Below are 13,671 nucleotides of genomic sequence, written 5' to 3'. Positions count from 1 at the left end.
GGAATGATTTGTCAGAACTTCATCGGAAATGATTTGTCAAAACTTATGAAGGAGGCGGAACTTGAGAGAGTTGAAGCCAACACATCTGGGTCCATTAGAGCGGGAGTACTGGAAAGACAAAAATATGCCAGAAAGAATAAGAAAATTCTTCTAAACTTTTTCATTAGATGTAAATCAGACATGAACGAGAACAGTCATGATATCATTAATGGTACCATTTATTTACACCAAAAAATAATGTTTAGGGTAGAAGGGTAGATCTAACCTCATTTCTAACCTCATTTCTACCCTCATTTCTACCCTCAAGATTTACAAACGTTTAACGTGATATACGTTATGAATTTTCATGAATTTTATATATTAATGTTTTCGTTAAGCCACTTTTGGCTCCACCTCAAAACAAGCATTTTATGAGCTTACTAAGGGCGTTATAAATGAATTCAAAGGTATTTACATACATCCTGACCTCGTTCATTTTGTTGCTGAATTCAATAAAAATATATTTTAGGGTAGAAGGGTAGATCTAACCTCATTTCTACCCTCATGAATTTTCATGAATTTTCATGAATTTCCTTAAGACAGAAGAAATAACGCTAATTTTATTTTTATTTTTTTATCTTGTATGTAAAGATATGATTTCAACAATCGGCACAACAACAATTCAAGCCACGAACGGCGGGACTCTGTCCACAACTACGGCACCAAATTCATTAATCATGAATCCTACGTCAATGTTGGTAGAGATGAAAAACTTCATTCCTTCTTCATATACTTTTGAAACAGAAATACAAAGAATAAAGCAAGAACTTTTAACAAGTAATTTAGACTGTAGTGCGAAAGATGAAACAAATGGAGAGGAGCTATATGAAATGCAAGATATCATAGACCATTTGCCTAAATTACCCGGAAGTTCAGCAACAAAAACTAACTATTCCTGAATTCGATGAAATTGAAGTTAAAGTTACTGATTCAGTAGAAATAAAGAAGTTCATACGTAAAGTAAATTATGAATTCCTTGGTTTTCATTGCAACCATAAAGTTATGAACAAAGATTGTGACATGGTTTATAAAAACATTTCTGACATATATAAATCTGAGGAGTTTAAGACTTACGATAACTTTGTTTCATTAGCTGCTGAATGTGTGTGGCAGATAAGAGATAAAGACAGAAGAGGCAAAGTATGGAACAAACAGATAAAACCAACTGCTTCAGATTTAAAGAAAGCCATTGATGCTTTAGTTGTTCTAGCAGGTCAAATTTCAATGTATAACGCAAAAATGAATCCGCAATGCTCAAAATGTAAAGCAGCAATGAGGAAATATAACTACTCCGTCAAAGAAATAGAACGTATGAGAAACGATTACGCAGACTTAAAGAAAGAAGCAGAAAAGCCAGCAGAAGATAAAATGGACATGTTGACATTTCTTAATAAAAACTATCCCACAGCTGATGATTTCCTTTTATCTGATGTCAAGAAGAAGTATAAAGAAACTTTCGGCATTGTTAAAATTTTTGATATATTAACTGAAGAAATAGAAGCTACAAAAATATTTGAAATTTCACGAATTCATAACGTATATCACGTTAAACGTTTGTAAATCTTGAGGGTAGAAATGAGGTTAGAAATGAGGTTAGATCTACCCTTCTACCCTAAACATTATTTTTGCTGAATTCAGCAACAAATTTCATGAATTTCATTAGTTAGAAAAATAACGCTAATTTTTTCTAAGAAAATTTTTATCTTGTATGTAAGAACAGTAATGACAAACATTGAGTTTGAAACAGTTAGAAAGATAGACAATGACACCAAAGTGGTTAGAATAGGTGATTTAAACGTAAGATACTCAAAGAAATACAACAAATATTCTTTGTCAGACATTATATCTCCATCTGAAAAGAAAACAAACGACTGGGTTAGAAATGCTTCAACTCAGAAAATTTTGACAAGAAATCCTGAGCTTATGATATCGGTAGCATTTCATGGAACAAGAGCATATCTCATTGACAAAAGTCTTATACCAATAGTTTTGTTATGGTTAGACCCAGTTGTTGGATATAACTTCATAACATATGGTTCATTCGACTCAGAACGTTGCAGTGAAGGCTTACTTTATATCGTTCAGAAACCGAAGGACTTCAATACAAAGAGATATAAGATAGGAAGAACATATAATATAACTCAAAGATATGACAGTACAGTCAATAGAGTCAAGGTTGTGTTCGTTAATGATATGAGAGCTGCTGAAACAGAACTACTTGAAAAGTTTGAGAAAATGTATGGTGCTCCCATGAAAGGTAAACGTTTGAAGTAGATGAGATAGATAAAGCTATAAAATTATTTGACGAAGTTGCTGAAAAATACATATAAAGCGTTTATTTTTGGTTTTGTGAAAGTCAGAAAATAAAGTTAGTTTTAAAATTATTTTTATTTTGTATGAAATGACAGATATGTCAACAACAGAGAACACAACAACTGCTATCGTTCATGAAGCCATAAATGAAGAATATGAATACATACAATATAACAAACAATTGAGACTCATTCGTTCGGTCAAAGATGACATGTACCAAATGCAAAGTATAATGAATGCTCTTCGTTCTACAAAGCAAGCATATCATTGGTTTGAAAACCAACAGACAAAAGAACTTTTAGAAGAATTTCCTCATATGATTGCTTCCCTCGGAAAACCGAGAGAAGAGATTCCGTATGAAAATCGCAAGAGGGTAGAAATGAGGTTAGAAATGAGGTTAGATCTACCCTTCTACCCTAAAATATATTTTGGGTCATTTACACTCATTACGATGAAATCATGACAAAACGTTTACCCTGTCAAAATTGAAGTTGGAGACAGAAGATATGTAAATTTAAGGGTCAATTTGATTACTTCAAGAATTTAATGGATTCATGCACTAAGGAATTTTATGATAATTTGCTGACGTATTTTATCAATTACGACCTTTCATCATTTAATGTACGAATCATTCCGATGACTGAAGCCAAACAAGATTTAATCGAGTTATCAACAAATCCTTTAGATGTATGGATAAATACATATTATGATGAATTGAGTGCAGGTATGACGTGTGAAAATGCTCTATTCTGCAAACCATCAGACATGAAAGACAAGAATTTCCAAATGAGTATTAAGAATAAATGTGAAAGGAAACAAAGAAAAATAGACGGTAAACAAACATGGTGTTATGTTTTGAAAGAAGAAATGAAAGGATTATATAAACAGGTTGAACCAAACGATAATGAGGATTCATTTACTGACGATGAAATACCTGTAAATGAAGCTTTATAAAGTATGATTTGAATTTATTTTTGCATTAATCCTATGTTGTTGTCTAAATGTCATGTTGTCTCATTTTTTCAGAGAAGTTAATTAACCTGGTGACCTGGTGACCTGGTGACACATTCAGTTCTTCAAAAATAATTCATAACTGCCTTCCCCTTAATCCTGCGTGAATTTCGTATAAAAAAACAATCGTCTGAATTCCGGCGGTTGCTATATTCTTCACAAAACATTTACGATGAAGTCATGACAAAACATTAACGATAAAATATATTTCCTGGACTGTTGTCAAAATGTCATGTTGTCTCATTTTTTCAGAGAAGTTAATTAACCGAGTGACACATGGTGACGTAGTGACACCCACAGTTCTTCAAAAATAATTAATTATTGAATAACCTAAAAACATGAGACTTTGTCTCCGGACTCTTTGAGTCACTTAACGATAAAATAACTGATAACAAATTTTTATTTTTATCATAAATGAATACCCCACAAGCTCAAAATTTACCACGAATCATAACAAGGGAGGAAATGATAAAAATGATGCAAGAACATGTTAAAAATAACAAACCACTAAAATTGAGAAAATGCGGTTATGCAGTAATGATGGAAAGAGAGATGTTGTCGAAGAGGAATAAAAATTAAATTTGGATAGAGTTTAAAAATTCATCTTTATTAAATTCATCTCTTCCAATCAATTTATTTATTCTATTAAATTCTTTTATTTTTGCTTCACTCAGTTTAAGGATTGAACGGTAAGTTTCTAATTTTTCAATTCTTTCTTTATCGTTTTCAGTTCCATTAGTTTTATGGGCATCAACCCCACCGCATTGCGGCTTCTTTTTGTAATAGCATATTTTTGATTTAATTCTGTTTAGTTTCTTTTTATATTCATTGTCTGGACTCTTGGCTGCTTCGTTGTCACTCATTTCTTACGAATTAAAAAAATTAAATATTATTTAAATATAATGGAGTAATAAAATAAATCGGAATTTCTATTAATTTATTGTCAACTTCAACTAATGCATTGCCGTTAATATATCTAACAAATTCAGCTATTGTGTCAAATCTTCGTCTTCTTTTTGTCATTGATTTATCAGTTTTTCCATAATCGAGATGAATCAAAACTTTATCCCCTTGTTTAAAATTCATGAGCCCCGAATTAATTTGTTCACGTTTAACATCATTCAACCTTTCCATTTGCTTTCTAATATATTCCCATTCTTTTGAAATATCATTTTTCATTTCCACTGGTTTCATGTTTATAGTTCTATGCCATGTATTATTGTAATAATATACTAACTGCTGTATGATAGAGTCATGATTTCCATCCCAGTATATCTGACCGTTAACCCCTAACGCATCTCTAAGAGTTCTCATTACCGCATCAACTATTTTATTATGAAACGTATATGGAGAGGATGAAAAGAAAAAATTAATTTGTGGGAAATAATGAGCCATAGCTGCCTGAAATCCTTTATCACCATCACCCTGATATTATCTACTCTTTCATGATCTAGTAAGTTTGTATAGCTCTTCTTGTTTCCTGTTCTGTTTTCCCTTTCACTGGAATGCAATATAAATATCTAGTGTTAATGTTAATGGCAAATAAATAAGTAACGTTTCCTTTTGAATATTCCAGATGATCGATTTCGTATGAATATGGTATTGGTGGCAAATGAAGGGCGACTAAATTTTTCCTTTAACGGTTGAATTTTCGGGTCAATTGGTTTATTTAATATCTTGAAACCCTTTTTAAAATCTTTTTGTTCTTTTAATGTTTGAAATGGATATAATAAAGTGAATGATGAAGGATTAACTGAAGGAGGAGGAGGCGGTACTGTCGTTGGAGATTTTGGTATTGCAAGTGGTTTAATTTTATCTGCTTTGATTTTGGATTTCATTCCTTCCTTCATTAATTCTGGATGTATTCTATTCTTGTTTTAAAATATGCTGTATATAAAGGTTTGATATACTTTCCTGCTTCGAGTTTATGTTGAAGGATGAATTCCAAAAGTTGTTTCATTTAAAAGTCGGCTGAATATGGTTTAACTAATGAATCATAAATTAAAGCTTGTGCTTCATTTATGGTCTGAAGAACCTGGGCGTTTTGTTCCTTTGGCTTTTGCGGCTCAGGATTATATAATTTATATAATTCATCAATATCTTCTTCTGTTAATACTTTATTTTTGAATCTTTCAACTGTTTAAGTTGTGATTTAGTTTTTCCCTTTGAATATTCATTATTTTTAATTTTGTCTTTAATTTCAGAAATTATTTTATCATGATATTTCAAAACTTCATTTTTATAATATGGATAATAATAATCCATATCATCACCCGTTATATTGTTATCATATTTTTGGAGATATGATTTTAAATCATAATAATCAAGAAAATTTTGATTAAGTACTAAATCACCGATTAAAATTTTTAAATCTGTGTTATCCATTTATATAAAAATAAAATCAATGTTTTAAGGGTGCCCACCTCTTTGAATCATAGTATCAAAGCCATCATTAACGGTTCCTTTTGTCTCTTCTGTGGCATTTCATTAAAAATAAAATTTTAAATTGTATTAAATAAATGGCATACAACATCCATTTTCACAACATACAGCCTTAGTGTGTGCTCCTGTTAATGCAGTCTTACCGATTGTTAAGCGAGTCATTGACCCATTTTTAAGTTGTAAATTAATATTCTGACCATCAAATATCACTTTATCATTTATTATATCCAAATATTTTTTAGGTGTTAATTGCTTATTTTGTCGTAAACTAACACCTTTCATTTTTTGTGCAATCTTTTTAAAATCACTTCCATCAATTGAACCGTTGAATGATATTATAACATTTAGGACATAAAACAACCATGTTATCACCTTGTTTCTCATTGCTAAACCCAATAACTTCTTCTCATGTGCTTTTTCTTCAGCTTTATTCTTTAATTTAGGTTTAAATTTCTCATCAAAACAGAAGAAATCAAATGGTGCGAATTTGAAAATGTTTTATCATAAAATTGTTTATCGGTTAACAATTGCTTGAAATGCTTGAGTGTTAGGAAGACTTGGATCGCCAGCGATTGCCCAATAAGATGAATCAGTATCACCTTTCAATGAAATGAAAACGATTAACATCCATGCATTTATACATAAAATCATAAATGAAAACCAAATACCAGTATTTAGCATTATCTTAAAGTGAAGAATGCCTCTTGTAAAACATGTATCACATCTATAAAATCTATCTTTAAGCATCACTTGATATGTATCCTCACCTATTTCTTTATGTTTTTAAACTTATTGACATACATGCAACGCGTGACTTCTGTGCATTCATTTTTTAGTCTTTGCGTAATTTTGTGTATTCATGCATCGTAACCATATGATCCATTAAGTGAAATCTTGCAAAATAAACTTTTTCCTTTATTTCCTTCTAATTCAGCCTTTTGTCTTTCGTTCATAAATTTGTTCGCAAATTATTAAAACAAGTATTTTTCGTAAATGTTAAAATTGATTGAATATCATCAATGATAAAATGAAATCTGTCTATTAGATACCAAAGATAATAAGAAGAAATGGTTGATATTGGTTGTGTGTTGATGCTAACTGAGTTAATTTCCTCTGTTTCTGGTCAACTGGTAGATTGTTTGATTTCATGTAATTATACATAAAACTGCCAATTGTTTTTTCATCTGTGATAATATCTAAGTTTCTTATTATCGGTAAAAAGTTTATGTAATCATTAATGTATTTTTCATCAATGTGACCCTTTACTTCAGCCACGAATAAAGTATTTTTCTTCTTAATTATTCCCAGTGCTTTTGCTTTCTTTGTTGCTGTATAACAAATGATAACACCATTCATCTTCCCGGCATATACATTTTATGGTCAGTATATTGAATGAAATCATGAGGATTAGATGAAAATGATGAAGGATATAATGAATTAAAGTCACACCAACGAAATGAGTCATGATGTTGGAAGTGTCCTCATTTGATACAGTTTTAGTTTCTGGATTATATGAAAGTTTATTAATGTGCGTGATTCCTTTAAGATTACACGATGTTGAACATTTGATAGACCACCAGTAATTCCATTACGGAGAATGTGATAAGCTTCAACTGAATCTAAAGTCATTGGTAAAATTATTTTTTAATGCGTAATTTCTTAAATTGATTCTTAAACGTTGAACATCTTCATCTTTATTTGATTTTACGACATTGCAATAACAAACATTAACTGGCAATTTTCTTTGGTATGTGGTTTTTCATTATCGATTTATCTAATGTTGGTTTATTAGCATATGTAAACGCTTTACCACACATTTTGCATTTAGATGAAAGGATTAATCGTGATAGTATTGAAATCATCCATTGAAACATTATTTTTAGTATCCCTTTCTGCTTTTTCATCTTGTTTCTTATATGATTCAATTTTATATTTCCAATACCTTTTCGTTAATTCAAAACTTGATTCTATCTCTTCCTCAGGTATTTTTTCATTAGGATTAAAGTCTTTATATGCTAAAGCGTAACGAATCATTGAAGCATTCGATGATAAAGAAAGATTATGAAGCATGTCAATTTTATAAACAAATGTTTCTTCAATTTTATCGATTGGGTCAATCATAATTTCAACATCTTTATTGCAATAATGAATAAAATATTCTAATCTATTCTTAAATTTTAGCATCATTGAGATATATTTGATAATCACTATCTGATATAGTTTCTTGGGTTAATGCTGAATAAAATGAATCTTGAGTGAATGGTTCCTCTTTATATAATTCTTCTTCGTAATTCTCCGTGTGATGAATTGATAAGGGAAAAGGATTTAACACGTGATTTATTGTTTCCGAAATCTTGAGTGAATTGGTTAATGTCCCACCCGCTATATAATTTCTGATGTCAATAATCTCAATTCATATGGAACGTTTGTTTTCTTTACATGATTTGCTTAAATTGTGAAGATGAACCCAGCATTGATTTTATTTTCCATTTTGCAGTGTTTAAATCATGAAGAATTAAATTTAAATCAAACTTTCCGAATTAAAACCTATGATATTCACTTTATTGAATTTCCTTCTAGAAGTTCTTTAAATGCTTCCTTCTGTTTTCATTTAATGTTTGCGACTTCATTAATTCTTCATATTGTTCAATATTTGATTTAGCAACTAATGAACAGGTTGAAATAAAACTCATCCAATCAGAAATAAAGAATCACTCGAAGTTAAGCAAAAATTCCTCGTATATGTTTTATCATTTAATTTAACGTTGATGATACCATGAATGGTTTAAGTAAGCGTTCAAAGTTGCACACTCAGAAAGTTGTAATTCTTCTTTAGTCTCTAATGCTTCGAAGTCAAAAGTAATATAATATCTTGTCGGTTGATAATATTCTGCAAATTATGAGCTAATAACCCTGATATATCTTCTGTTTCGTAATATGTGGTGCATATGGTTGCTGGGTCTTTTGCAATTGAACGTCTTGAATTAATCCCATTATTTTCTTTACATTTCTCACAATGCTTTAAAAATCTTCTTTGGTTTTTCCTTTCGGATCATCACGGATAGAATAACTTCTTCTTTACAATATGGACAAACTCTATAGCCGTGAGTGCTTCAACGTCTGTTATTCTGTCAGCGTGAAGTTTTCCACATGGACTCTGTGTTAATAAAATATTTACTGTTTCAAATTCTGGATCTATCATTATTGAATCCACTAATGGAAAGTTACCTTATTTTATGTCCACGTCTTCTGGTTGAGGATCACAATAATAGAAATCAATATTAACATTTCATTTCGCTAATCTCTACTTTCTGATGAAATGTCAAACCCTTCATATGAATCTATTGCTTTTTAAATAGCTTTACGAGTTTTAGGATTAACACCATCAGGAATGTTATAGAAGCGTTTAAATAACCTTCTACCTTCTGCTCTAATTTGATTATCATTCATTTTAGCGGTTCCGTTTTTGTTCATTTATGTAAGAATAAAATTAAAAAATAAAGTTTATTTTTTAAGTCCATAAAATGAATTAAGAACACATAAATTTTTATCATCTGCGACGTGAGAATACATTTTAATTTACTCAAGAATGCGTACCCTGATACATTAAATCTAATTCCTGTCTTATTTAATTTCACAACTTTGAAAAGGAATGTATGAATAGCTATAAAATGATGAGAAGATTTTATGGGTTGCTTCCATTTTTTTCTGAAATAAATGAATAAATATAATGCTTATACGTTTTCATATGCTTTTTGTTCTTAATAACGAATGGTATAGACCTTTCCACTTCGTCTTCCTTCGGTGCTGTTCTTTCATATGAAACATTATTGGTATCTTCAATAATGAAACCACAATCACACAAAATTTTATAGGTTCCAATGGTTTCTTTTGATATTTTATCTAATAAATCAAAAACTTTATCAACACCTGTGCATTTATTTAAATAATAATTTGTGTAAATATCATGATCTTCTTTCTTAATCGTATTAGTTGCATATGTCACGTTTTTAAGAGCTTTTTTGAATTTCTCAGAATCGAGAGGGGGTGAAAGTAGGATACAGGGGTATTTTTCATTATCAATAAATTGTAACTTATGTTTACGAATAAATTTAGTACCTTCTTCTGAAAGTGTTTCGTCTATTTCACCATCTAATAAATTTTGTGTTGATTCTGAGACATAATTTTTATATCTTTCTTCATGAGATTTCTGAACTTCTGATTCCGAAGCTGGGATATTCATTAAACCCTCTACTTCATTTTCATTATATTTTTCAACTTCTCTTAATTCCTTAATTTTTTCATCTATTTCATCTCTTATTTTTTCCAGTCTTTCAATTTCATCGTATTCATCATCATCTTTAATCCGTTCTTCATAATATTCAGGGAAAACATCAGGTTCTTTAGGTTTTTCTTCTTTAGATGTGGGATATAAGAAATTTATAACATCATCTTTATTCATTTTTCCATCATAATCAAACTCATTTAAAAACTCCGCGAATTTTTGACAATTTCTTAAATAATATTTATCAACCTCATAACCCGCCTCATCTAATATATCCTTTATTTCCTCATTTGTGAATCCCAATTTTTTAACGTCGTTAGTTTTGACGCTCATTTCATACGAATTAAAAATAAATTATTCAAAAATGTAAGACATGAATTTTTAAAGTTTATTTTTTATTCATGAAAATAATTATTTCTAATTTCTTTTACTCTCTCGTACATACTAGATTTAAAGAATTCAGAACTTTTACCATAATCTCCTAAATGTTTTCTTATCTTATTGGTTTTCCATTCATTATATGAAACTGTATAAACTTTATCTTTATCTTTGCATCTTTCATCACTTCCAATATATTTATATTCCAATTTTGATTTATTGGTTTCATATTCATTAACGTTTAATAATTCACAATCTTCCTTTTTAAATAAATGTTTTATGTATTCAGGATTAACAATTCTATAATATTGCTTCCCTTTAAATCTTTGAATATAAACAGGAACACCATCCTCTAAAATTCGATAATCTATTTTATCTGGTTTTACTTGTTGGGTCATTTATGTAAGAATAAAAAAATAAATTATTTTAAAATTAATATGTTAAAAAAATGATACAAAATCGCTCGATATTGTATGAATTCTTACGTTTACAAAAAAAGTCACACAACCCATCCTATCCTACTACTTTAATTCTTTATTTTATTAAAACTGAATCTCTCGTCTTTAGGCTTTCTTTGAAGTATGCTAACAACTGGAAATGGTTTTCATATCCAAAAGAACAAAGATATAATATACGTTATTTCGCTGTCAATTTTTTTTGAAAGGGATTTGTTAAAAAATGATATCAATAAAGCAAGCTTTAAATTCTGGAAATGGTTTGGAAGCTAACCAGACACCAGAGGAGGGAACGAATCAAGAACAAAATCCCCAAAGTCCAAAAAATAATTCCGAAAATCAATCGCAAAATGGAGAAATAGCAAGTCCGAACTCTGCCAAATCTAATAAATCTAACAATAATTCTGTTAACGTAAGCGGAAATGCATCTCAAAGAAGTAATAAAACAGAAAAAAATTCAAATCAAGGCGAAACCGAACAAAATAACGATGAAGTTAAAAGTCAAAATTCTGAGCAACCCGAAAATAACGAAAATCAAGATCAAAACGATCAAGAAAATAATAACGGAGATACAGCAATTTCAGACGAAACATTAGACAAAGTGCATGGGATGGTAGATCAAAATTTCATTACAGAGCAAACGAATACGAATGAAAATCCTGAAGAAGAAAATAATGAAAATCAAGTACTAATTAAATTCCAAAGCTATGAAGGCATATATTTTAATATTAGACTCGAGAGGCCAAAACTCATCAATAAATATGACAACTCATAATGAATATTATGTGTATTTTCAAATTAATCTTAATTCCTGTGATAGGTTATCTTACAATTCCAACAAGATCATGAGCAACTGCATATTCATATCTGGCATATAAATTAGTCTCACAGAATTTCTATATTGTTGCGTTTTTTGGCGAAGAGTGTTTAATAATTTCGTTTTCAATGTTCACATATACATTCTCAATGTATATAAAGGCTATGAATAAATAATTTATATTGATTTTTTAAACACATAACACAAATAAAAATATTTTAAAATAAAAACAAAAATTAGTCCTGAAGAGCTTCATATTCCTCAATTTTGGCTTTCATACCATTCATAACTTCACAGAGTTCTTTGGATCCTTCGCCAATTAGAATTGTATCGTCATCATACAAAGAACCGTTCAATTTTGCTACAATAGCATCACGAATCTTACGAAGTTCTTCATTCTGAGCTGCAAGTTGAGAATCAGATAACGTTTCTGGCTCTGGTAAATCAGAAATATCATATTCTTGGCTTAAAGTCATTCTTTTAAGGTGAATTGTAGCTTCTGTGAATTCAGGATTGAGTGAACGAAGTCTGTGCTTTGGTAGTTCAACATTTGCAAAATTAGAAGAATTAATCGTGCTGCTCTGAAGACTTTCGAGGGATTTGGACTCATGTTCATCAGAATTCTGTAAGCCACGTTCAATTGCTTCATCTGGTTCTGAAATCGCTTGAGATTCTCCTTCATCTTCTTCAGAATCAACAGTAACAGTTACTGTTTCCACGCCAACAGTTGTTTGATCATCTTGAGCATCATTGACTAAGTCTTCAATCTTGTTAATCTCTTCAAGACTGAATAAACAATCATCAACGTTAAGAATTCTGAGTTTTCTGTTGATTTGCGATGTAAATGGCTTCCTTTGTATAAACTCGCAAATAGCTGGATATGATTTGCTTGTCAAACCGCATTTGACAAAAGAAATTTCGCGATATTTGTAAGGAGAAATGTATTGAAGAAGATAACTGAAGTTTTCATCAGTGGTGAATATGTTCTTGAATGAAATGCATTCTAGAGTTTTGCATTGAGCAATTGAGGTAAATAAAGTTTTCATTTGAAGTTCGCTGATATCCAATGAAATTAATTGCAGGGATCTAAGTGACTTGGTTTTGGGAAGGATTTGGATTAAAATTTTCATCAGATAATTTAAATAATTTTTCTTTTGATAAGCAATTGATTCTGTAATTGCTTTCAACTTTTTACTTGTTATATTACTTGTATTCTTGTACTTTTCGAATGTTTCGCATGAGAAAACTATGTTTGAAACTTTTTTATATAAAATATTTGGTAAAGAGTTGAAAAACTTATCATAAAGCTTAGCAGGTAACAGAGAAAAGTCATACAAACATAATGACTCATCTCCATTTCCTATAAAATACATCATTTCTGTGGGGAACATATCATTTTCAATCATTCTAACGCTTTTTCGTTTTCTTTATAAAAACCTCCATAGTAATCCATCGGGAAGATTGAGCAATTGGTGCAATATGGTCTATAGGCTATACAAAGACTGCTTCTAATGTAAACGTTCTTATGAATGTCATCAAATATTCTTTCGATTCCTAATATCTCAAATTATAGGCATCGTATTCAGTGTTCTAACTTTTGAACTATGTCTTATCACAAAGCATATATTTTGTCGATTAATTTAACTATTTTCAATTTAAAATTTATTATTTTTTTTATCTTATGATATGGAACTAATGAATCAAGCGCAATGAATATATGTGATCGATAGCGTACCAAAATGAATCGAAATACTTAATGAAATGATATCGCTGAATTTACGTACTGTCAAATATAAAAGAATCAAGGAGAAATATAGATTACATTTATGTACAATAAACGTTAGAGTGTTTGAAATAGATTCTCGAAGAAATTTTGGATCTTCCATATTCGAATTTCCGAAATATCGTAAAGTTTACATCGGATTGTTTTT

General features: G+C 30.0%; 3 protein-coding genes and 2 pseudogenes across 5 annotated transcripts, besides 1 other annotated feature; 2 read left to right on the top strand and 3 right to left on the bottom strand.

The window, feature by feature from the left end:
* Positions 1-10,576: part of a mobile genetic element that runs on past the window's edge.
* TVAGG3_0204090 lies at positions 1,042-2,313 on the top strand (annotated as a pseudogene). The gene has a single exon. A coding segment is annotated over exon 1 (1,272 nt).
* TVAGG3_0204080 (uncharacterized protein) lies at positions 3,939-4,226 on the bottom strand (the record flags this gene model as incomplete). Its single annotated transcript, XM_051226407.1, has 1 exon — positions 3,939-4,226. The coding sequence occupies one exon, from the start codon at positions 4,224-4,226 to the stop codon at positions 3,939-3,941; it is 288 nt and encodes a 95-aa protein (XP_051111393.1).
* On the bottom strand, positions 9,316-10,267 carry TVAGG3_0204070 (annotated as a pseudogene). Its single transcript has one exon. A coding segment is annotated over exon 1 (952 nt).
* A 516-nt stretch (positions 10,577-11,092) lies between the features above and the next one.
* On the top strand, positions 11,093-11,901 carry TVAGG3_0204050 (uncharacterized protein; the record flags this gene model as incomplete). The annotated part of the gene is made up of 1 exon (XM_001304674.1): positions 11,147-11,698. The coding sequence occupies one exon, from the start codon at positions 11,147-11,149 to the stop codon at positions 11,696-11,698; it is 552 nt and encodes a 183-aa protein (XP_001304675.1).
* Positions 11,902-11,926: 25 nt separating this feature from the next.
* On the bottom strand, positions 11,927-13,148 carry TVAGG3_0204040 (centrosomal protein of 78 kDa family; the record flags this gene model as incomplete). The annotated part of the gene is made up of 1 exon (XM_001304675.1): positions 11,977-13,116. The coding sequence occupies one exon, from the start codon at positions 13,114-13,116 to the stop codon at positions 11,977-11,979; it is 1,140 nt and encodes a 379-aa protein (XP_001304676.1).
* Between the last annotated feature and the right edge of the window lie 523 nt (positions 13,149-13,671).

This window comes from Trichomonas vaginalis, chromosome IV (assembly GCF_026262505.1).
Source record: "Trichomonas vaginalis G3 chromosome IV, whole genome shotgun sequence".
NCBI lineage: Eukaryota > Parabasalia > Trichomonadida > Trichomonadidae > Trichomonas > Trichomonas vaginalis.
Note: the sequence above shows the minus strand (reverse complement) of the source record. Positions and strands in the feature narration are given on the sequence as shown.